Below are 25,497 nucleotides of genomic sequence, written 5' to 3'. Positions count from 1 at the left end.
ATGCCCAGCCAGCAGAAGAAGGCCATCTTCTGCACGGCGGGGGTGCTGAGCTTCGTGAGCGCCCTGGGCGTGGTGGCGGCCCTGGGGACCCCGCTCTGGGTCAGGGCCACCTTCCTCTGCCAGACCGCAGCCCTGCTGGTCAACGCCTCGGGCCCCGAGCTGGACAAGTTCGTGGGCGAGCTGCAGTACGGCCTCTTCCACGGGGCGGGCGTCCGGCAGTGCGGCCTGGGGGCCAGGCCCTTCCGCTTCTCGGGTAAGTCACGGCCCCCCCTTCCATGGGGTCTCCACCCGCGCCCGGCCCCTCGGGTACCGGGACTCCTTGGGTCACGGCCTCTGGGCGTCTCAAATGAGCTTTTCCCTTCTATCACCTCACCCTGGCGAGTCTCACATGAGGTGGGAACTTCGACCTTTGGGAAGATGAGCTCCAACCGCGCCGACCTAGGGGTGTTTGGTGCTTCACCAAGGGTGGGGAACGGGAGGAATCCAGAAGCTGTAAGAGGTTCTCGGGCTTTGAAGGGAAAGGCTGCAGTGCTTAGGCGCTACTCCTGGCTCTGTGCTCAGGGGTCACTCCTGACGGCGCTGAGAGGCCAAACGGGGGTCAGCTGCCTGCCAGCAAGAGCCTGGCCCTCTGGCCTATCTCTCCCGTGCCCCGAATTTTGTTCTTTAAACAAGGATTGGTGGGAAAGACCAGGCCTGGCCCGTCTGAGGCCCTGGCTTTGGACCCCAGCGTGCCCAAAAGTGAAAACTGGAGCGATAGCACAGCGGGGAGGGCATTTGCCTTGCACACAGCTGACCCGGGTTCGATCACCAGCATCCTATAGGGCCCCCTGAGCACCACCAGGAGTTCATTCCTGAGTGCAGAGCCAGTGTGTAAACACACAAAAAGGGAAGGGGCACCACACCGGGCACAGGGCAGTGGCGCTCTGTCTCTCCTGCCGCCCGCGTTCGGTAGTCTCCAGCCACTTCCCCCCACCCCGGGGAGGTTTGATGGCGATGACAAGGCAGGCGAAGGAAGGAACAAGGGCCAGGCTGGTCGGTATCAGTTGCAGTTTATTCCAATCTCCGTTCCCGTTCTGTTCTCTCTCTCTCTCTCTCTCTCTCTCTCTCTCTCTCTCTCTCTCTCTCTCTCTCTCTCTCTGTTCCCCCACTTCTGTGGCTTCTTGTTCTTCTCTCGTGTCCTCTTGTGTGTCTCCTTCTCTGTCTCTTCTGTCTTCTTCTTCTGTCTCACCTCTTCTTCCTCTGTCTCCTCTGTCTTCTCTGTCTTCTTCCTCTGTTCCCTGTCAGTGCAGTCTTAGTTTATATAGCAAATTACATAGGGTGGTGACACAAAGGTGTGTTAAATATTAACAAATCAACAAAGAAGGGTAAGACCATTTCTCGAGATTAACAAAATCTCATCCAAGGAGATCTGCTCAAGGGTGGGGGTCCAAACAAGGGTGTGTCAGGGTGTGAGCTAGTAATCTGCTTAAATAGTTAGAGTAAATCTATTTCTAATATTTCTAGCAATGTCATTCTGTATGAGCACAGTAAGAGATATAAAGTTTGGTTCTTCCTGAGGACATCTCACTATACATTCCAGACCACAGTCCTCAGGCCAGGTTAATCTTCTTCCTAACCCCAGCAGGGTCCTAGTCTTGTCGTTACCTTTGGATCATGACAGCGTTTGTCCATGATCTGCCCTCAACTTATAGTTGAGTATTGTGGCACTTTGGCCTGGCCCATTTTGATGCCAGCGTAGCTCACAGCTTGTTCTGGGTCCATTCTGTCCCTCGTCGGGACCCTGCTCTTGGGGTGCTAGGAACTAAGGGCAACTGAGTTTAGAAAGCAGATGCCCAGGAGTAAATATTATTGGACTCAATCAACTCCCAAGTTACAAAGCATATTATTAACTGTCTTCCTGTGTCCATACAGAAAGGCCATTGCTTTAAGGTAAACTGAATTCCCTGCGGCAAGGCTAAAAGGACAAACCCAATGTTATCCTACAGCTGGGTGTGACCCTCCCCCCAAAAAAACTTAAACTACATTTTTAAAGGGCTGGAGCGATAGCACAGCGGGTTGAGCATTTGCCTTGCACGCAGCCGACCTGGGCTCAATTCTCCCTCTCGGAGAGCCCGGCAAGTTACCGAGAGTATCCCGCCCACATGGCAGAGCCTGGCAAGCTCCCCGTGGCGTATTCAATATGCCAAAAACAGTAGCAACAAGTCTCACAAGGGAGACATTACTGGTGCCCGCTGGAGCAAATCAATGAACAACGGGACGACAGTGATTCAGTGAGAGTGACACATTTTTAAAACAGTGATGGGAGATCGGCAAGGTTTCTTCACCAATCCAGCTTGCCTGCAACCTTCCCAGGATGCTGGTCTCCTGTCCACCTGCGGAGACCCTTCCCTTCCAGCTGATACATCCTATTTCTTCCTCCTCTTCTTTTCTTGTAACCAATTCGAAATCACCAGGCTATAGAAATTTCAAGCGATCAGCTGTGCTAACTGGGAAGGAAATAGATGCCTATTTAGTGTAGAAAATTGCAACTGATTGACCTCCAAATCCTGGAGAGAGCAAAAGACCAATTTTTTTTTCTGGCTGCAATTTTTCACGTGTGTGTGTGTGCGTGTGTGTGTGAAATGGAAGAATTCTCCAGCAATATTTATAACCTGTTTATCTTATGAGAATTTAGGGGGGAAATTACCATGTGAATAGGCAACTCATTAAATGAAAATTAATAAGAAGTCATTTGTTATATCTCTCACAACACACATTCAGAAATTATTATTATTTCAAAAGGGCTGGATTGGAACAATCTTATGAAGCACAGTCAGTAAATTATGGCATAAATCACTCTTCAGGAAAGGCGGTCACCAACTGAGGCATTTAAAATGAATTACTATTTTGCCTAACTTTTTTTTCCTCCAGCATAGGTAGAAGACTAAATTAATTGAATTTATTATTAACATAAGCGGTGTCTAATTAAATTTCGGGGCTGGCCTATTTGTACGTCTGCATCATCCCTTCTTAGCCGGCACCGCACCCCGCCCGGGGCTCACGGGGGCTGCTAAGGGAAATGAGTTTTCACAGGGTCCCCCAAATCCCCGAGAATTACTCCTCATCTTTCACGGAGTGCTCATCAGGACTCGGCGCCCACCGAGTGGCGGGTGTGTGTGTGTAGGGGCAGACAGCCACGTGGTCCCCGGTCTCCGCCGCGTCATCCTGGGGCAGACAGGAGTGGTCACTCTGCTGCCAGGGCCCCGGGAACAGAGACCGCTGGAGGCAAACGGTGCAGACGGGCTCGTGGGGAGTTGGGGGGCTCCGAGGGGCGGCGAGAACCTGACCCCGACCGGGGCCTTCTCCGGACGTTGATCTGCCCACGGCCACCCTCTCTCCCGGCTCCCCGACCCGCCCTCTGCCCCCCCCTCGGGAACAGGGCCCCAGAGCCGCAGCCCCGCGGCCCTGCCCACCAGGTGCTGTGCCCAGTCCTGAGCCTCCTCTCCCTCCAGAACAGCCCCTGCCCCGGACCTCCACGTGCTTCCCTGGTGGGACCCCCAGAACTTTCCCGAAAGAGAAGCCCGCCCTCCAAGGAGTCCCAGACACGTCCAGGCTGCATTTTACACACACACACACACAGAGTCACACAGTCACACAGACACTCACACACAGACACAGACACACACACAGAGTCACACAGTCACACAGACACACAGTCACACACAGATACACATACACACATGCAGACACAGACACACACACACACACACAGACACATACACAGAGTCACACAGTCACACAGACACTCACACACACAGACACAGACACACACACAGAGTCACACAGTCACGCACCGATACACATACACACACGCAGACATAGACACACACAGTCACACACACAGACACACACACAGAGTCACACAGTCACACACAGATACACATACACACACGCAGACATAGACACACACAGTCACACACAGAGACACACACAGACACAGACACACACAGTCACACAAACACACAGTCATACACAGAAACACATACACACAGTCACACACAGACAGACACAGAGACATATACACACACAGACATACACACAGTCACACAGACACATAGTCGCACATACTCAGACACACAGATACACAGAAACATACAGTCACACATACACAGACACACACAAACACATACAGACACACACAGACATACACACAGACACATAGTCACACATACATAGACACACACAGATACACACAGATAAACACAGACACACAGTCACACATACACAGACACACAGACACACACAGACACACACAGACATACACACAGACACACACACTTTTTTTCTAACGGTGCTGTTTGGGCCCTGTGGTGATGGGGACCACCCAGGCCAGCGTGGCGTGCCGGAGGACGGGTGGTGGCAGGGCTGGGCCCACTGCCGGGCACGCAGGGTCAGGTCAGAAGCCTGTGCGGTCTGCCCGGCCATCACGCCGTCCCCACGCCCCATGGGCTGCAGGACAGGTTCTGCCTCCCCAGAGGAGCCCGTGGGGGGGCCGGGGCAGGGGGCTGAAGTGAACACGTGGGGGACCCAGATTGGCTCCCAAGAGTGACGCCCCCAGGCCAATCAGGAGCAGCCTCTGAGCACCCCAGGGCCGCAGAGCGAGCCTGAGTCCTCAGGGAACAGGAGAGTGGCTGGAGACGGAGACCTGAACGGGGAGCCGGGGGGGCGGCAGCGCTCAGGGGGGCCGGGCCAGGCCTCTGCAGCCAGGGGCCCGCGCCCCTCCCCGGCAGCAAAGCCTCCCAGTCTCATCTCCCTGCCCGCCATCCCCCAGCCCCCTGGCATCCCCGAGGGAGGACAGTCCAGCCAGCGCGGGCTCTGCCGGGAGCTTCCGCCCCTCTCCTCCCCCGCATGTGCTTCTCCCCCCCCCTGCCCCCCCAGCCGTGACTCAGGGCCCAGCACTTCCACTCGGGGCCTGCGGGGCTGGGGCCTTCCCACCCGTCCCTGGGCGAGGCTGGGGGCTGGGGGCGCCCAGCCCTGCGTCTCCCCGCCCTGGCAGCTGCCCAGCTCCACTCTGCGGAGAGGCCTCCCGGCAAGAGCCCGCGGCTGTCACCGTCACAGAGACACCTCGGGGGACAGGTGGGAGCCGGGGGGAGGGGTGGGTATGAGCTAAGCAATGAAGCGTGGACCCTCGCCGCCGCCTCGGCCACCATCTGGTCCAGGGGCCACGGCCGCGTGTGGCAACCGGAGCGGCCAGGGAGCGTCTGCTGGCCCCGCAGCCCGTGACAGCACAGAGGGGCACGCGCGAGCCTGCTGGGACCCTCGCTCCCCCTCACCCAGTCGATCCTGAGCTGAACACAGGCTCTCCCGGTGCACCAGGGCCCCGTCCGCCCGCGTTGCTAACGGGAACAGGCGCTCCTGCCGTCCTCCTCCGGGACGCCGGGCCCTGACACGGGGGTGCACCGAGGGCGCCTGTAGCCCGCCCCCGGCCGAAGCTCTCCTGCCGCCCGAGATTCCACCCTGGCTCAGGTGCAGCCACGAGCACGCGGAGCACTGGCAGGACCCCTGCCCACGCGCCTGCCCGGCCTGCAGCCCCCAACCCTGAGCGAGCCCCTGCACCCAGACACGCGGGACAGAAGACGCTGGGACGGGATGGAACATGCTCGAGTTTCGGGACGAGGCGCAACCGCAGAGCCCAGCGGGGAGAAACCAAGGACACTGCCGGGCACACGGAGCGAGAGCCGAACCCTCGAACCCTCGAGATGCCAACACGGACTCCGGTTAACGGCAGCAGCAAAGCAGCCGCCCTCGCTGCTAGGGAGAAAAAACTGTCTCCGGTCTGCTGAAAACAGCGAGGGCTGCATGGAGGAGGACACACGCCCTTCGCGGGGTCTCCAGCTGCAGCACTCTCGGACCCGGGGCCGGGCGTGAGGAGCGGAAGCGAGGTCCAGCCCTCTGGGGGCCCTGAGGGAGTGGCTTTAAATAACTGAGCACACGAGTGGAGCTCGGCTTGCACTGGGCTCTGTCCAGAACAAATGGGCTTGGACAGCACAGGCACCGCCCCACGGGCGCCCGGACACCCAGCAGGAGCTCCAGGCCGGGTCAGCCCCAGGACACCGTCACCCTCCAAAGGCGGCCCCAGTGGTCACAGGGATGAAGGACTGTCAGGACCCTGCAGAGATCACTGAGACCTCAGAGCCTGGCAGTTGGCATCAACAGTACAAGGGCATGGGTGCCCCCTGGCCATTTGCACTAACATCACAGAAGTGCTGGTGGCCCCTGGCCACTTGCACCAACATCATGAGGGTGCTGGTGGCCCCTGGCCACTTGCACCAACATCATGAGGGTGCTGGTGGCCCCCGGCCACTTGTGCTGACATTACGGGGCAAGGATGCATCCAGGTTCATCAGGTCATTTGCACTGACAGTACCGGGGTGTGGGTGCCCTCCTATAACTCACACCTAAGCCCAAAGGTCCCAGAGGGGTTGTGGGCCTAAAGTCCCAATGGGCAGCAATCAGACCTACGGCCACTCAGATGGCACCAGGAACCTTTACCATCGAGCTGGGACTCATGGAGAGGCAAGAAGGATAAGTGGCTTCCTTGGCGTCCGGGGATGGCAAGGGGAAGTCTGAGGGGTCACAGCCCTGCTCTGGGAAATCTGTCTGAGCTAGTGATACAGTCACATCCCCGTTCTTATTCTGACACAGAATATGCAACTTAATGAGAACCAGCGGCCCTGAGAACCAGCGGCCCTGAGCTGGGGTCAGGGACGTCGGCAACTGGGGCCAGAGCCATAGGACAGCGGGGAGGGCGCTGGCCTTGCCCTAAGGCTGGCCGGGTTCAACCCTCTGCACCCCACGGGGTCTCCTGACCCCACTCGCAGTGACCCCTGAGTGCAGAGCCAGGAGCAAGCCCTGAGCACTGCTGGGTGTGACTAAAGAAATAGGAAGAAGAAAAGGAGGAGGGGAGGGAGGGAGGGAGGGAGGGAGAGGAGGGAGGAGGGATGAAGGGAGGGAGGGAGAGAGGGAGGGAGGATGAAGGGAGGGAGGAAGGAAGAAGGAAGGAAGGAAGGAAGGAAGGAAGGAAGGAAGGAAGGAAGGAAGGAAGGAAGGAAGGAAGGAAGGGAGGGAGGGAGGGAGGAAGGGAGGGAGGGAGAGAGGGAGGGAGGGAAGGAGGGAGGAAGGGAGGGAGGATGAAGGGAGGGAGGAAGGAAGGAAGGAAGGAAGGAAGGAAGGAAGGAAGGAAGGAAGGAAGGAAGGAAGGAAGGAAGGAAGGGAGGGAGGGAGGGAGGGAGGAAGGGAGGAAGGGAGGGAGGGTGAAGGGAGGGAGGAAGGAAGGGAGGAAGGAAGGAAGGAAGGAAGGGAGGGAGGGAGGAGGGAGGGAGAGAGGGAGGGAGGGAGGAAGGGGAGGGAGGGAGGAAGGGAGGGAGGGATGAAGGGAGGGAGGAAGGAAGGAAGGGAGGAAGGAAGGAAGGAAGGAAGGAAGGAAGAGAAGGAAGGAAGGAAGGAAGGAAGGAAGGAAGGAAGGGAGGGAGGAGGAGGGAGGAAGGTAGGAAGGGAGGGAGGGATGAAGGGAGGGAGGAAGGAAGGGAGGAAGGAAGGAAGGAAGGGAGGGAGGGAGGGAGGGAGGGAGAGAGGGAGGGAGGGAGGAAGGAAGGGAGGGAGGAGGGAAGGAGGGAGGGAGGGAGGAGGAGGAAGAAGGAGGAAGGAAGGAAGGAAGGAAGGAAGGAAGGAAGGAAGGAAGGAAGGAAGGAAGGAAGGAAGGAAGGAAGGAAGGAAGGAAGGGAGGAAGGGAGGGAAGGGAGGGAGGGAGGAGGAGGGAGGACCAGGAGTCTCCGCCCCCCAGGAGTCTCAGAGCAGCTGGTGGGTCCGACGCACCAAGGCTCTGCTTGCCGGCACTCAGCAGCCCTGCACCGTCCCCTGAGCACGGCTAGGAGTAGCCCCCCGGCAAACCCTGGGTTATGGGACACTCCCCGCCCCCCCAGGATGACAGAGAAAGCAGGGCAGCTGGGACCGGATCCGTTCTCTGGGATCCATCGCTCCCTTTTCCAGGACGTCAGAGAGATGAAATAACAACCTGCGACCTTCCTTCGGGGCCGCGGCTCTCCGCTCTCAGCTCTCGCTCTCGGACGCGTTTCACAGCCATCCTGCCTCCCGTTTGTTACTAAGTAGCGTTTCATGGGCCCCCCTGTGCACCATCTGTCAGTTTACCCTGGCAGGTGAAGCGTGGCCGTCCTGGGCTGTTTCAGCTCTCTGGCAAAGGTGAACAGAGCCACAGCAAACACTGGCAGGCGGGTTTCCGTGCGGGCCTGCTTTTTATCCTGGTGGGCAAACACGGGCACGGGACCGCCGGGGACGCGACAGATCTGTGCTGGGCTAAGAAACAACCAAAGAAGGGAGGGAGGGACGGGAGGAGGGGGAGGGAGGGAGGGGCAGGAAGAGGGGGGAGGGAGGGAGAGGAGGGAAGGGAATTTGAATCTTCACACATACACACACACACACACACACACACACACACACACACAGAAATAAGTCAAAATGGATCACAGACTTAGATGTAAGCCTAAAACTAAGCAAAACAAACTCCAGAAGTAAAGCACTGGAGAAAGTGTTTGTGACAAAGACTTCTAAGATGTGGACATCAGAAACAGGAAACATAAAAGAAAAGCTGCTCAATGAGACTTCACACAAGAACCCCTCTTCAAAAGGCACTGAGAGAACGAAACGGGAAGCCACGTGCGTGGAGAAAATCGCTGTGAATTACTGCTCTGGTGAACGGCTTGTATCCAGCCCGGGGGAAGACCGCCATGATTCGGGGATCAGGGAGTGACCCACAGCAAATGCCCTGCAAGTGATAGCGAGCTCTGGACTCTAGGTCAAGAGTCCAAACCCCTGTTGCCCCACATGTGCCGAGCACAATCCTGGCAGCTCCACTGTCTGCAGCCCCTGGCGCTGCCAGAAATTCTGGATGCACTGCGGCCAGGTGTGCATGCTGCAAAAAGGCGTGCAGCACCCGAAAAGAACCAAGAAAAGAAATAATTCTAAATAAACTCAGAAATGATGATGATGATGATGGTAATGATGATGGATGGGATTGCTGGGATGTATACGTACTCACGTACACACACATATACATACACACACATACACACACATACACACATGCACATACACATGCACACATATACACACATATGCACACACGTGCACACACATATACACATACACGCACACACATACACATGCATATATCATACACATATATACATGCACGCATGCACATGCACACACATACACATGCATATATACACACATACACATGCATGCACACACATGCACACACATACACATGTACACACATGCATGCACACATACATACATGTAGTAAGTACACTCATACAGAAAGAGGCTGCAGACCCTTAGTCATTTGGCAGATCTGAGTTGAAACTGCAGGACAGACTCCGCACTATTTAAGCGACTGACTCTGGGTGGCCAGGGCCGGTCCAGCTGTCCAGCAGCTGTGCCTCGAGTCTGTGGCTGGCAGGAGGGCAAGACGTGGTTTGCCCGACACCTGAGGCGGGGGCTGGTCTCGGGGATTGGTCCTGCGGGAGCTGGCCGTGGTCAGGCCAGGACACAAGGTTGGGCCTGCCGGGGACAGTGGGCGTGGCCGTGTGGGCGGGTCAGGGCGCGTGAGCTGGACTCGGAGAGTGGGTGATGTGGGTGGACAGCAGCAGGCGGGGGCGGGGGTGGTGCACCCTGCCTGGGTGAGGCCCAGCGGGACGCCTCCCCGACCCGGACAGCACCCGGGATGGCCCTGGTGCCACCCTGCCCCTGCCCTTCGTGTTGGGCCTGGGCAGCTCTGCACCCTCCGTCGGGCCCAGCAGGACAGACCATCCTGCTGCTGGGCAGCAGACCCCCAGGACTGCTGGCCAGGCACCGCTCCCCCACTTGTGTTCACCTGTATCACTTGTCAGCCCGTTGATCTTCGATTTGCTCGAGCGGGCGCCAGTAATGTCTCCATTGGTCCCTGTGTCTCGTGCTAGTGCAGCCCAATGACATCTGCCCAATCCAGGGACAGGAAGAGCCTCAAACCGTTCATTCAGGGTTTTGATGAAGAAGTCTGACCATCTTGCTGGTGGGTGGCCACGCGGTCTTTTTTTTTTTTTTTTTATTTTAAATTTTATTGAATCACCATGTGGAGGGTTACATAGTTCTCAGGATTATGTCGGTTATACAATTCTCAAACACCCTTCCCTTCACCAGTGCCCATCCTCCATCACCAACCCCCCCAGTATACCTGCCGCCCCCTCCCACCTCCCCAGTCCCCACCCTTGTACTTGATAAGTTTCACTTCGTTTATGCCTTATCTCGATTACATTCCATGTTTCAACACACAACTCACTACCGTTGTTGGGGTTTCCCCCAAAAAAGAAAAGCAGTCCTATTGCCAAGGAGGCATTTGATAGTTCTCCACTGCTAAGAATATAGAGATATTAAGTCCCTCTGTTTGTTACATAACTTTTCTTTTTCCCCCTTGCCCCGCGCCACCGAGTTCCCGCCTGTTTAGTAATCGCCACGCTGCCTGACAAGGGAAAAAAAAAACGAAAAGGATGGTTATTTCCCGTCATCAGCAGACGTGGGGCTCTGGCTTAGTTGATAGACTAGTAGAGTGTCTGGAAGCAGTTTCTGGAACCGAAGGTCTTGCGCTGGTATCGGCTCCGGCTTGAGATTCCACCAGCGTCCCACTGTTCCATGTACATAATTTTTCCCCTTATATCCCATTCCCACGCCACCAGGTCTGTTTGCTTAATGGACATCACACTGTAGTTGACGATACGCCGCGTTTCTTCCCGAGAAAGAAGAAAATTTCTTCTCAGCCGGCGTGGGGATATAGCTTAGTTTAGTCTAGAGAGATGGCTACCGTTTTGATTGCCTTCAATATTTCAGCAACCGACTTACTATTCTTGTTAGGATCTCCCACAAAAGTCCAACCCATTAAAAGCGAACCATTACATATTGCTGATGCTAAGATGACATTAGGTCGCGCGGCCGCGGCAGCGGCCGCGGGGTTTTGGGTTTCTGTATAAAGTCCAGGGAAAGTACAACCAGAAATAACATCACTACAAACTTTTACCCTTTTATGGTGCTCATAAGATGGAGAAGTCCTGCGCTGTGCTCAGGAGGGAGGAGTTGAGAGAGAGAGACAGGTTAAAAGAATTGGGGGATGCCCGGGTCCCACTGTTTCAGCGCACCGTGGGGTCTCTGGTCCCATGCCGGAATTAGTTCAGTGGGCTGCCTGGAGTCCAAGGGCGCTCCCTTGGGCTCTTCCATCATGCTCGCTCCGCAGCCGGATCCAAAGGGAAGCACACGTGGGGGAGGTGGGTTTAAATATCTATCTGCTGTGGGCGGGGGTCGCCGCCCCCGCCCCCTGGGGTCTCCCGCAAGCGCGCGAAAGCGTCCTGTTTCAGCTGGATCGCCGGCTCCATTTTGCGCTCAGGAAAGCCGCGGATCCTGCGCTGTGCTCAGGAGGGAGGAGTTGAGAGAGAGAGACAGGTTAAAAGAATTGGGGGATGCCCGGGTCTCACTGTTTCAGCGCACCGTGGGGTCTCTGGTCCCATGCCGGAATTAGTTCAGTGGGCTGCCTGGAGTCCAAGGGCGCTCCCTTGGGCTCTTCCATCATGCTCGCTCCGCAGCCGGATCCAAAGGGCGGCCACGCGGTCTTTTGATGTCCCGTGGAATCCAGTCGGTAACAGCTCTAGTCCAGTGGTCGTCTCCGAATCACATGACATGACCGGCCCATCTGATTTTCGATGCCTTGGCAAACGAGACAGCATCCCTGATTCTTGACCGTCAACGGAGGTCAGAACTCCGGATTCCTTCTCTCACTTGAATGAGACGTGACACTCCTAGCATAACTCTTTCGATTCCTCTTTGGGACACCCTAATAGCATTCTCATCCTGTTTGCATAGGGTCCAGGTCTCTGAGGCATATGTTAGTGCAGGAAGAATGGTGGAATCAAAAAGATGTGCCCGGAGTTGGAGGCTCTTCGTTGTCTTAACCACATCTTCGATGCTCTTGAAGGCATTCCACGCTGCTCTCTTCCTCCTGCGCAGTTCTGGCGCCAAGTTGTTCCTCATGTTGATTTCTCGACCCAGGTACACATAGCTGCTGCATTCAGAGATGTTCGTTCCATTGAGAGCAAATGGAGCGTCAGGGACTAGTTCGTTTTTCATGAGCATCGTCTTGTTGAGGTTCAGCTGCAGTCTGACCTTTCCACTTCTCGGTCGAAGTCGGCCAGCATTTGTGCCGCTTGGCTAGTGTTTGACGTTATGAGAACGATATCAGCAGCGAAACAGAGGTGGTGTAGTTGCCGACCGTCTATCTTCACTCCCATTCCTTCCCATTCCAGTCGTCACATGACATCATTACATCAAGATCCTCCGAGAGCTGTATTGTGGATTCACCGCCAGGATCTCACCATTCCATTCTACTGCTCCCCCACCCCCCCAAAAAAAAATAGAAACATAAAAGCAAGGAGGGAGACTTGATCTTGTGACCAGGCGGGCAGGTGGCCACACGGAGCCTGGGCCTTAGACAATCCTGCCAGCAACTGCAGCAGGAAGGCGAGCTCGAGATGCGGCCAGGAGCAGGGAAAACCCATAACCCCACAACCTGGGGCCATTCTGACTGATGGCCGCACTCCCGATGTTCTCTGCGGACACCTGGGAGCGGGCAACAGGAGGAGGGGACAGTGTTTGGGCTGGGAAGACGGAGCCAGGGACATCAGCTCCTGGGCAGAGCGACAGGCCCAGAGGCAGGACACGGGGAGGGCCAGTGACTGGGGGTGCCACTGTTAACTGCAAACTCCTCTTTCCTTTTCATTTTTTCTTTGCCGAGGGCAGGGGGGTGTGCGGGATTAGGGGGGGCACCCCCGGCGGTGCTCAGGACTCACTCCTGGCTCTGAGTCCAGGGGTCACTCCTGGCTCTGAGTGCAGGGGTCACTCCTGGCGGGGGTCGGGGGACCATACGAGGCTGAAACAGACCGAACCTGGTCAGCCCCCCGCAAGGCAAGCGTCCGGCCTGCTGTCCTCTCTCTCCAGCCCAAAGATAACGTCTCTCCCGCGCCCGCCGTTCAGCGAGTCCATGGGGCTTGCTGGGCCCCTCCCTGGATAAGACTGTTCAGAGCCTTCCCGTGTGTGGCAATCCTCGACCTCAAAGATCGGACGGCTCTGCCTCCCGCTTCCACACGCAGTTCCACCCAAGGGACTGTCGGCTTTGCGCCACAGCCATGGACACCGCCTGAAATTACGTTCTCGGCCGGAGGGAGGGTGGGAGCGGGAGGGGAGGGGAGGGGAGGGGAGGGGAGGGGAGGGGGCGGCGGGGGGAGAAGCGGGGAAGGACAATCACCGATAACATCTAATACCAGCCCTGTTCAGCATCCCCCCCCCAGTCAGCTCAGAAAAGCCTCTTTTCAAATCGCAGGCCACAGCCACAAGCAACCGTCACCGGCGGTGTTCTCGTAACACATCTCTGAAATTTCTTTTAATCTGGAACAGCCACGGGAAGCTTTAAAAAATGGCTATTTTATGTATTTATTTGCTTCGTTTCGTTTCGGCTCATCGGGAGCCACACCCTGCAGTGCTCAGGGCTTAATCCTGGCCCTGTGGCAGGAATCGCCCCTCGGGGGTGGGGGGCATCTAGGGTACTAGGGATGGAAGCAGGGTCAGGCCGGTGCCTTGAAAGTGACTTAACCTGGGTACTAAGTCTCTGGCCCCTAAAAGGGACATTTATTTATTTATTTATTTATTTTATTTAGTTTTAATGAATCACCGTGAGATACAGTGACAGACTTACAAACTTGCATGATTGCGCTTCAGCCAAACAATGTGTAAAAGGGACATTTAAAAAAAATTTTAATTAATGAATCACCCTGAGGGTACAGTAACAGATTTACACATTTTCATACTTGTGTTTCCCTCATACAATGTTCGAGCACCCCTCCCTCCACCAGTGCCCATTCTCCACCACCAGTGAACCCAGTATCCCTCCCACCCCCTCCAATCCCATCCCCCTCCCACCCTTCACCCCCCTCTGTGGCAGGGCATTCCCTTTGTTCTCTCTCTCCTTTGGGGTGCTGTGGTCTGTAATAGGGGTATTGAGTGGCCATCGTGTTCAATCTATAGTCTATAAAAGGGGCATTTTTTTAACGTGCCCATGTATTCACTGAAGTGCATTGCGTATTCATTACCCTGAGCACTGAAGGTGAGAATCCGTCCCGGGGAACCATAGCACAGCGGGGAGGGCATTTGCCTTGCACACAGCCAACCCAGGTCAGACCCTCAGCGCCCCACATGGCTCCCCAAGCCCCTGCAGGGCTGATCCCCCAGTGAAGAGCCAGGAGTAGGCCCTGGTGCGGCCCCAAAGCAGAAACACACACACACACACACACACACACACACACACACACACACGCCTTCCCAACAGCCATAGCACACAGAGCAGACAACAGGGATTCTAAAGGCGTTCCCCGAGGACAGCCGGGGGATGAGCTGTGTGCAGATCCCGTGATGCCCAGGACTAAGTCCCAGGCTGGTCCCGTCACCTCGGAGCCCCCGAGTCCTGTCTGCTAAGTGGGACGAGCACAGGACCCGTCTCCTGCGCCCCGGAGAACCAGGCCAGCACCCGTGCAAGAGCTGCATGGACACATTCCCGTCTGGCCGCCTGGAACGGCAGGTGGGCCCTGGTTCCTCTTTGGTCTTCACCCGACACCTCGGTGGCTCTCCTCTGTGGGCAGGGAGTGTGGTCGAACCCAGAGCCAGGATGGTGGCACTGGTTGGCCTGTCACTTGTGTCTCTGCTCCCGGGAAGCTGTGCCCCCTCCCTGGGCCCTCTCTCTCTCTCTCTCTTCTCTCTCTCTCTCTCCTCTCTCACTCCTCTCTCTCTCCTCTCTCTCTCCTTCTCTTCTCTCTCCTCTCTCCTCTCCTCTCTCTCTCCTCTCTCTCCTCCCTCTCTTCTCTCTCCTCTCCTCTCTCTCTCCTCTCTCACTCTCTCTCTCCTCTCTCACTCTCTCTCCTCTCTCTCTCCTCTCTCTCTCCTCTCTCCTCTCCTCTCTCTCCTCCCTCTCTTCTCTCTCCTCTCTCCTCTCCTCTCTCTCTCCTCTCTCTCCTCTCTCCTCTCCTCTCTCTCCTCTTTCCTCTCCTCTCTCTTTCTCTCCTCTCTCTCCTCCCTCTCTTCTCTCTCCTCTCTCTCCTCTCTTACTCTCTCTCCTCTCCTCTCTCTCCTCTCTCTCCTCCCTCTCTTCTCTCTCCTCTCCTCTCTCTCCTCTCTCTCTCCTCTCTCCTCTCTCTCTCCTCCCTCTCTTCTCTCTCCTCTCCTTTCTCTCTCTCCTCTCTCTCCTCTCTCCTCTCTCCTCTCCTCTTTCCTCTCCTCTCTCTTTCTCTCCTCTCTCTCCTCCCTCTCTTCTCTCTCCTCTCTCTCCTCTCTCCTCTCCTCTCTCTCTCCTTTCTCTCTCCTCTCTCTCCTACCTCTCTTCTCTCTCCTCTCTCTGTCTCTGTCTCTCTCCTCCCTCTTCTCTCTCTCCTCTCTCTTCTCTCTCTCCTCTCTCTCCTCCCTCTCTTCTCTCTCCTCTCTCTGTCTCTGTCTCTGTCTCTCTCCTCCCTCTCTTCTCTCTCTCCTCTCTCTCCTCCCTCTCTTCTCTCTCCTCTCTCTGTCTCTGTCTCTCTCTCCTCCCTCTCTTCTCTCTCTCTTCTCTCCTCTCCTCTCTCTCCTCTCTTTCCTCTCTTCTCTCTCTTCTCTCTCCTCTCTCTGTCTCTGTCTCTGTCTCTGTCTCTCTCTCTCTCCCTCTCTCCATTTCCAGCCCTGGGAAAGTGCGCTACACCAAGCAGCGCGCAGTCACTGGCAGTTGGGGTAGGAAAGTGGAGGCAGTCGGCCCCCCCGGACGGGCGCAGCCGAGTCTGCCCATTAGCGACCCCCCACCCCTCCCACCCCGGGGTCCCACTCCCACAGCCGTTCACAAAGCACTGCATTTCCTCTGTGAGTAAGAAAACCTTGCCTCGAACACAGAAGTCTCGAAATAGACTTGGCATTGTTTTCTAAGTGGAAAATATTTCTTGCCTCACCAGAAATGATTTTCCCACAGCTCGTGCGACGTGAAAATAGAGAAGTTCAGTGCAAACACCCCATTCTTGGGCCCTGGGGCGGGCCTGGAACCCTGGCAAAGGACGCGGCAGAGGCTTGAGGGGTGCAGATCGCCCGAACCAGAAACCACCTCCGCCACGTCAGCCACACCCAGAGAGCAGCAACAACGGCCACTGAGAAAAGCCAGGCCAGGCCCGTCCATCCACACGGACGCTTGCAGGTTCCCAGTCAGCCCCCGGTGACCTCAGAGCTATGAATGGCCCAGGGCAGAAACAAAGTCCCCCTCAGAGGCCCCTGGGCTCACTATTTTTTTCTTTTTTGGGTCACACCCAGCGATGCTCAGGGGTTCCTCCTGGCTCTGCACTCAGGACTCACTCCTGGCAGTGCTCAGGGGACCCTATGGGATGCTGAGAATCGAACCCGGGTCAGCTGCGTGCAAGGCAAACGCCCTCCCCGCTGTGCTATCGCTCCAGCCCTCCCCGTGCTCATTATTTTTTTTAATTTTATTATATCACCATGTGGAAAGTTACAAGGTTTTCAGGTTTATGTCTCAGTTATACAATATTCAAACACCATCCCTTCACCAGTGCCCATATTCCACCACCAAAATCCCCAGTATACACCCACGCCCCCGCCCCCCACCCCCAACTGTATAACTAATAAATTTCACCTCATTTTCTCTTTACCTTGATTACGTTCCATATTGCAAAACAAAACTCACTATTGTTGTTGTAGTTTCCCCCCAAGAAAGACAGCCCTACTGAGGAAGCATTTGATAATTGGTTTTCCATTAAAAGATTGTATGTTTTCAGTTTTTAGAAAAGGTTGCGTGGTCGCGTTAGCGGCTGCGTGGTTTGGATGTGTCCCAGTCCCGCAACCCGGAGCCGTGTTAGTTGCTGCTCAGTGTCACCAGGGCTCCATCTGGAGAAGGTGTACCAGCTGTACCTCCTCCGTCTGGATCCCTGGTGTTGTTGGCCCGGATTCGGGTCCGGAGCATTGCTCTCGCCACGTTGCTCACCAGACTGCCTGGCCTCTTCTCTGTTGAATGTGGCAAGATAGCGCCGAGCCCTTTGCTCATTTTTATAGTGACTTTGATTTTTATTTTTTTAATAAAGCTCAGGTTTCAAATGGTCTTATAAATCTCCCGCAAATTAGCGAGAATGTATCTGTCTGAAGGATTTCGTGATTTCTGAAGTTAAGGGAAAAGAGAAAGCTCTATTTTGCCTTTTTGCTTTGTTCCGTTTGGTATGGTCCGGGCGCTGCATCCGCCAGTGCTCAGGGCTCACTCCTGGTGGGGACCATGCCGGACCCGGGCCGGTGCCGGCAGCCCCAGCCCCCCGCCACTGAGCATGTTTCTCCCGGTCTGCCGCCCCCCCCAGTCTTCCCGGACCTGCTGAAGGCCATCCCCATGAGCGTCCACGTCAACGTCATCCTCTTCTCGCTGATCCTCGTCGTCCTGACCATGGCGGGCACGGCCGTCTTCATGTACAACGCTTTCGGCAAGCCCTTCGAGGCGCTGCACGGCCCGCTCGGCTTGTACCTTCTGAGCTTCGTGGCAGGTAAGGAAAACACTCTTCGCGCGCCGAAGACCAAGTCTGTCTCTGAAGGTGCCCAACTGCCCGGGCCCGTGCTCTTCACTCATAGCTAAGCAGGATGGCGCTTGGCCCGGCCCATTTCGATGCCAGGGTAGCTCACAGCTTGTCCTGGGTCCATCAGGACCCTCGTCAGGACCCTGCTCTTGGAGCGCTAGGAACTAAGGGAAACTGAGGCTTAGGTCAAGCAAATATGGAGGCCCAGGAGCAAATATTATTTTGGAGTCAATCAACAAACTCCCATGTTACACAGCATAGCATCAATTGTCTTCCTGTGTCTGTACAAAAAGGACGCTGCTAAATAAACCACACAAATGACGTGAAGGAAAGAGAAAAGCAATGTAGGGTTATTAGTGCCTGACGCAATTGGGTGTGCCTCAGTTGCGCCTTTGTGGGAGCGGCTCAATAAACGAAGCCCCCTGCAGGAGCAGCAAGAACAACCCAGCGACATCCAGCACCTAATGATGGCTCGACCCAAATGTCACGTTCTATTGAACAACTACGGATGATCAGTGCACCTGGGGTCTGAGCCTGGTCTGCTCCTCTATCTAAGGGGCCAGAAGGCAGGGCAGGCGCAGCCAGCAGCAGTGCAGAGTGAATACGATGCAGCGTATCTCAGTTCTTCTAACCGACAGTGCTCAGAGAGCACTCCTGCTGTGAGGATTGCACGCAGGGTTGGCTGCATGCAGTGCAAACTTTAGACTGCTGGATCCCGCCTCCTCCACATTAAGTATGTGTGAAGGAGATTTCATTAAAATGCTCAGGAAGCATAGTTAAATTTTAGGAGGATGATTTTGGAAACAACCAAATGTGGTTACATGCATGCACTGTAGCACTGTTGTCCCGTTGTTCATCAACTTGCTTAAGCGGGCACCAGTAACGTCTCCATTGTGAGACTTGTTGTTACTGTTTTCAGCATATCGAATACACCACGGGGAGCTTGCCAGGCTCTGCCGTGCAGGCGAGATACTCTCGGTAGCTTGCCGGGCTCTCCAAGAGGGACGGAGGAATCAAACCCGGGTCAGCTGCATGCAAGGCAAATGCCCTACCCGCTATATAAATACAAATCATATTTACAGACTTCAGATAGACATTCCACAAATAGATATAGAAACATATAGTTGTATAAAGACCTGAATATTATATATATATATATGTTTATATATATATATATATTATCTCATTGATAGAGACCACTGTTGGTAATGGTTAATCTCTGAATGCTAAAATTATGGATAACCCATTTTTTTTTACACTTTGTACACTTTCCAAATACCTGACAACACGCATTCATTTAGTCATTATCCCCCTGCCAAAAAAAAAAAAAGAGAAAAAAATCACCCCCAAAGCCCAAATACCAGTGATCCACCAAATATCTGGGCTGCTGGATTCAGGCCTTTGGAGACTCGGTGGAATTTAGTGGGTAGGAAAACTCTAAATCCAGAAATCAGCTCATCATCCCAAAAAAGGGAAGAGAAAGAAGGAAAAAGAGGCCTCCGTCAACCTAGGTGGAGGCGAGACGACAGACGCCATGCGGGCGGCCCTCTCCCCATTTGCAGACTCCACTCTGTGCTCTTTCCCAGGGAGAGGCAGGGCCAGGCCGCCAGCCGGGAGAGGGCGGGTCCTTCCAGATCCTTCTCCGAGCGCCACCTCCAGACCCAGAGAAGGGGCCACAGCTGCCCGCACCACCCCCAGGTCACCTCCAGCCAGGGGGTCACTGCGCCCTCTCCCCTGGCCCAGTGACCGCCTTGAATACACTTCTTGGGGTGGGTCTTTCCTCTGCCCCCCTTGCGCCAATCAGACCCCAGCCTCACCCAGCAGAGGGGCTCTGCCGCTGTCTCTTGACCTGGCGGTCAGGCCTGATGACGCTAAGAATCGCACCCGCGCCTTCCTTCCAGGCCCACCTGTCCAGCGCAGCGGCCTCTAGCCGGGCCAGCAGGACACACCGGGGAGAGGAGTCAGAACCCACATGCAGACGGGGGGCGGGGCGGCAAAGGAAGCGACAGACCACAGGCTTTGCCCTGGGGCGGGGCAGGAGGGGGCGCAGGCCAAGGGGTGGGGGAACGACACCCCAACCAAGGCTGGATTCTGCCGAGGGCCCAGCCTAGAAGTGGTCTGGGGCTCTGGGGTCACCCCAGGCTGAACAGGGCACTGGGCGGGGGTCGTGCTTGAGAGGAGACTCTGAAGGGACACACCAGGGGCGCCCGGCGACCGCACTGCCAGCAGGGGCGTGTTGGCCTCTGTCTCTCTGTCTCTGTCTCTCTCTGTCTCTGCAGCATCCAGGCTGGGGCCCGGGACGCCGCCCGGTGCTCAGGTGCTCCTGGTGGTGCCAGGACTCACCGAGGTCACGGGCTTCATGCCTGTGCTTTCCCGCCCCGCATCTGCACTGTTTTACTGACTTTTACTTCCAGCTTCTGGGCCATCCCCTGCGGTGCTCTGGGGACCATCTGTGGTGCGATGCAAGGCCCTCCCTCCCGCCACGCTGCCCCTCGGCCCCAAAGCCTCGCGACTTTAAGGGGGATAGAGGGCTTCCGAGCAGGGGCTCTGAGAGCAAGGAGTGGGGGGCACTCATTGCAGCCTCGGGGGACCTGCCCGGACACCAGCTCCCAGGCCCCACTGGACCCCCGGAATTTGGAGCCAGAGCGATAGTGCAGCAGGGCGGGGGAGAGTTTGCCTTCACGACGCAGACCTGGGCCCCAGGAGTAACCCCCGAGTGCAGCCCCCCTCGCACTGCTGGGTGTGGGCCCCAAGTAAAATCCAAAACACCCACCTCCCGGGGACCGCTGCCCCCCTCAGTCCAGCTCCAGTCCAGGCCAGGCCTGCAGGAGATGGACTGGGCCCAGGTCTGGAGGCCCGAGAGAGAAAAGGAGACGGTGATTCCAGAACTTTCGGGGACGCTGCTCCTAGCCCTGGGCTCAGAGCTCTGAGACCTGCACTGCCCCTGGGGGCCCCAGGGGGCCCCAAGGACTCCTCTCCATTCCCCTCCTCTTCTTCCTCCTCCTCCTCTCCCCCTCCCCCTCCTCCTCCCCTCCCCTCCTCCTCCCCCTCCCCTTCCCCCTCCTCCTCCTCCTCCCCTTCGTCCCTCTCCCCTCCCCCTCCCCTCCTCCTCCCCCTCCCCTCCTCCCCCTCCCCCTCCTCCTCCTCCTCCCCCTCCTCCTCCTCCTCCCCCTCCCCTCTTCCCCCTCCCCCTCCTTCTCCTTCTCCTCCCCCTCTCCCTCCTCCTCCTCTTTCTCCTCTTCTCCTGCTCCTCCCCTCCCCTTCCCCCTCCTCCTCCTCCTCCCCTTCGTCCCTCTCCCCTCCCCCTCCCCTCCTCCTCCCCCTCCCCTCCTCCTCCTCCTCCTCTTCCTCCTCCTCCTCCTCCTCTTCCTCCTCCTCCCCCTCCCCCTCCCCCTCCTCCTCCCCTCCCCTCCTCCTCCCCCTCCCCTTCCCCCTCCTCCTCCTCCTCCCCTTCGTCCCTCTCCCCTCCCCCTCCCCTCCTCCTCCCCCTCCCCTCCTCCTCCTCCTCCTCTTCCTCCCCTCCCCCTCCTCATCCCCCTCCTCCTCCTCCTCCTCCTCCTCCACAGCTGAGGAGCAAAGCCTCGCCCCGGCCACCCACTCCCCACCCCCCCAGCTCCCTGGAGCCTCGAGTGATGGCACCCCTGGACACCAGCTCTTGATGCTGCAGAGACAAAGAGAGACAGAGACAGAGACAGAGATCAACCCCGTCCCCAAGGTGCATTGGCCGCGTGGCCCAGCACAGACAGAGCATCCCTGTGGAGACAATCATCTGGCAGAGCTGGCGGAGGCCGGAGCAGGGGCTCTGAGCCGTGAATGCGGGGAACGCAAACCCACGTCCCGAATCTGATTTCTCTCGGCCTTGGTCAAGCCCTGTCCAAGGAGACCCGAGCCACAGACATGGAAAGGCCTGAGTGACAACACAGGCCTTTGTATGTGTGGTATGTGGCCACCTTGTATGTGGCCAACCGGGTTTGATCCCTGTCAACCCACATGGTCTCTGGAGCCTGCCAGGAGGGACCCTTGAGCACATAGCCAGGAGTCAGCCCTGAGCACAGAGCCAGGAGTCAGCCCTGAGCACAGAGCCAGAAATCAACCCTGAGCACAGAGCCAGGAGTGATTCCTGAGCACAGACAAAGGAGTTATCCCTGATGACAGAGCCAGGAGTCAGCCCTGAGCACAGACAAAGGAGTTATCCCTGATCACAGAGTCAGAAGTCAGCCCTGAGCAGAGTCAGGAGTTAGCCCTGAGCACAGACAAAGGAGTCAGCCCTGAGCACAGAGCCAGGAGCGATTGCTTAGCACACAGCCAGGAGGGACCCCTGAGCACCGTCAGGTGTGGCCCTCCACCCAAAAATGAAATAAAATGACATTTTGCTGCTTGCAACTCCAAGGGGAGCGCTTGAGGGGTTATGGGGCGTGAGGTGGGTCCGGGGGGGCCACACAGGCGGCCCCCGGGCGTGCCCAAGGGGAGCCGCGGAGGAGGCAGATGGGAGTGACACAGGCCAGGGACCACGCTGAGGGCCCCGGGCAGCCGCCCCCGAGGTCTCACCAACAGTCCCCTCAGACGCCCGACGGCGCCAAGGCTGGGGTCACGGTGCCTCGACTCGCTCCCTGGCTCTGGGGCGATGGTTTTTCTCCCAGACCCGACAGTGCTCAGGGCTGACTCGTGGCTCTGTGCTCAGGGATCCCTCTTGCTGGGGCTCAGGGGCCCCTACGGGACGCGGGGAACCGAACCCGGGTCAGCCTCGTGCCAGGCAAACCCCACCTGCTGGCCTCTCACGCCATCCCCCTTTCTGGTCTGTTCTCGGGGAAAGAATTACAAGGGGAAGCAGGCGGGAATCCAACCCCAGCCGCAGGCCAGGCCAAGGGCCCCTCCCGGTGACCCCTGGCCCAGGGGCCCGCGGGCCTCCTCAGTAGCCCTCCATGTCGGACGAGCCCTAACCCACCCGGCGCCCCATCACTGAGCACGAGCAGAGGCTGGGGGTCTCCTGCCGAATGCGAGTCGGGGGCGGGGTTCCCGCGTCCCCTCACCCCTGCGTGTGGTCCGTGCGTCTGTGGGTGTTGGTGCACTAGAATCCCCGGCTCTGGTCGAAGGGGGCCTCCTGAGCCCCCCAGCGCCCAGATTTTCGGCAGGGGACGTGCAGCTCCCGGCCGGCTGGGCTGACGGGGCGAGCTCTGGACCGAGCACGCGGCGAGCGGGCACCGCGCAAAGGCTGGTGGCACACGGCCCAAGGCCCTTTTGTTGGCTCTGCACATCAGGGGATAAGGAGGTCCTGGCAGGGACGGGCGCTGACTTTAAGCTCCAAATGCAGAAATAAGCCGACGGGTCTGACAAAGGCCTCGAGAGCCGCGGGGTCTCGGGGCTGAGGTTCCCGAAAGCTCCACCCGTGGATTATCCGGGCTGGTCTGAACCGGGAGGAAGCAGCCGGGGGGGGGGGGGGGGGGGGGGGAGGGGGTCCTCCTTCCTGCTCAGCCCCAGCCTCCCCCCGCAGCCTGACCTGCCGTGGGCGGGGAGGGGCCTCAGCTTCTCTCCAGAGCGGCCTCGGCAGCCACTGGCAGGGAAAGAAGACCCCGGGCTGCCCCCAGCACCTCAGAAATGCTTTTTTTTTTTTTTGCCTTTTGGGTCACACCCAGCGATGCTCAGGGGTTCCTCCTGGCTCTGCACTCAGGAATCACTCCTGGCAGTGCTGGGGGACCCTATGGGATGCTGGGAATCGAACCCGGGTTGGCCGCGTGCAAGGCAAACGCCCTCCCCGCTGTGCTATCGCTCCAGCCCCAGAAATGCTTTTCTTTGCTGTGTGCGTCCCGGCCTGTGCGAGGCTGGTGAGTGAGGCCAAGGAGCCCGGGGAGGCCCCAGGCCCGGGGGGCTGCGCCAACTGCCTTGTAGAAGGTCTTCACCAAGCCTGGACCAGGCACCGACAGGCCCGGTTTGGGGGTTTCTCGGGGTGGGGTGTCGCAGGTGGGAGGGATGTTACAATGTGGGGGGGGTGGGCAGGAGCCGAGTCTGGGGGAGGCACTGGTCTTGCAGGCAGCAGCTCTGCTTCGGACCCTCTGCACCCCTGATGGTCCCTTGAGCACTGCCTCGAATGACTTGGGAGCACAGAGTCAGGAGTAGCCCCCGAGCACTGCCTGGTGTGGCCCAGAAGCAACACACTGCCCCCCCCTCAGAAAAACAAGTAAAGAGAAAGGCACAGGGAAGCCTGCTACAGAGCGCCTGGGTTGGTGCTACAGTGCTCAGAGAGCACCCTGGCTATTAGAGACCAAACGGGGGGGGGAGGGGCATGGGCGGGGGCTGGTTTCACACGGGGGGGTGTGCGGGGGGGTCTGAGTCGGAGCCCAAACGGGTTATTTATTTATTTACTTAGTGCGGGGTGGGGGGCACACCAACCCTCAGGTTGCTCACTCCCGGCTCTGCACTCAGGAATCACTCCTGGCAGTGCTCAGGGGACCATAGGGGATGTCGGGGATCGAACCCAGGTCGGCCGTGTGCAAGGCAAACGCCCTCCCTGCTGCCCTATGGCTCTGGCCCTAAGAACATGTCAGCGAGTGTCCACTAGTGGGCGCCCTCTGTGGTGGGCCCCTGGCCTCCCGCCCTGCTCCCCTGAGCCTTCCCCGCTCCTCCCCGCCCCCCCTCCCCCGCCTGGAACGCCCCAGGCTCTTTGCTCGGGAAGGGCCCAGAGAACGCCCCAGCAGCCGGAGACCAGGACACGGCCCCCGCCTGCGAGGGGGAACTCAGAACCGGCAAAGCACTAAGAGCTTCACTCCTCTCCCCTGAAGGCCCCGCGCGTGCTCCAGGGCCGGCCTCGGAGTGCACAGCTGGGGCTCCGAGCTCCCCACGCCCACCTTCCTGCTTCTCCTTACTGTCAGGCCACCTCGCTAAGGCCTTGTGGCCCAAAGTGTCTGCAGGAGCTACGGCCATCGCACCGAGCTCAGTGACTGGAAGGAACGGGGCAGGCCGGGAGCAGGTGCAAACAGCGGCCCCCGAATATGAGCCTCACGGGGCCCCTTAGCACACCGACGAGGGCACACAAAACAGCCCAAACCCGCCCAGTCCTGGGTACAAAACATCCCCCCTGCAAGCTTCCTTTCCTTCTGCCCGTCAGCTCCCACCCGCGGCCTTACTCGAGGCCACACTGTGTGCCGACGGGGCCGAGGCGCCTGCGAATCACAGAGACACACACAGTGGCCTTTCCCGCGGCGCCGGGCAGCACTGGCCGTGCCGAGGCCGGATGCCGGCCCCACCCAGACCCGTGTCCCTGCTCATCAAGCCAAGGGCGGGCATCCAGCAGCCTCTGCCAGTCAGCCCGGCCCGCCCCGCCCTGGCCCTCCTCGCCCCCGAGTCTCAGGCACCACCGGGCAGGAGGTGACAGTCTGACGGTCCGACCCACCCTGTTCTCTGTAGACAGATGCCAACGGGGCTGACACTGAGACTCACTTTCCCTTGCCCCGCGCCCCTACCCCCGGGGAAATGCTGGTGTGAGTCTGCGCCCCCCACACCGCACCCCTGCCTGCCCGTCCCTCTCCGTGCAGGCTCCTGCGGCGGCCTTGTCATGATACTGTTCGCCTCGGAGGTGAAGATCCACCACCTGTCCGAGAGCATTGCCAACTACAAGGAGGGCACGTACGCCTACCGGACGCAGAGCGAGACCTACGCCGCGGCCTTCTGGGTCGTCCTCGCCTGCTTCTCCGTCCACGTTCTCAACGGGCTCCTGATTCACCTGGCCGGCTTCCAGTGCCCTCTCGCAAAGTCCAAGGGCGCGGGGACGCCCAGCGTGGCCGCGGACCTCATGTACTGA

The 25,497-nt window shown here is 57.9% G+C and overlaps 1 protein-coding gene across 2 annotated transcripts; it reads left to right on the top strand.

Moving 5' to 3' along the window:
- Positions 1-25,497, top strand: CLRN1 (clarin 1). 2 transcript variants are annotated; one of them, XM_004602930.2, is made up of 3 exons: positions 1-253; positions 17,493-17,672; positions 25,232-25,497. In XM_004602930.2, exons 1-3 carry the CDS (start codon positions 1-3, stop codon positions 25,495-25,497), a joined length of 699 nt encoding a protein of 232 aa, XP_004602987.2. The 2 variants fall into 2 exon arrangements, with proteins under 2 accessions (XP_004602987.2, XP_004602986.2); XM_004602929.2 differs by having other exon boundaries at positions 17,493-17,720.

This window comes from Sorex araneus, chromosome 2 (genome assembly GCF_027595985.1).
Source record: "Sorex araneus isolate mSorAra2 chromosome 2, mSorAra2.pri, whole genome shotgun sequence".
In the NCBI taxonomy this organism is placed as follows: Eukaryota; Metazoa; Chordata; class Mammalia; order Eulipotyphla; family Soricidae; genus Sorex; species Sorex araneus.
The sequence above is the reverse complement of the archived record's forward strand: the minus strand, read 5'-3'. Positions and strand labels throughout refer to the sequence as shown.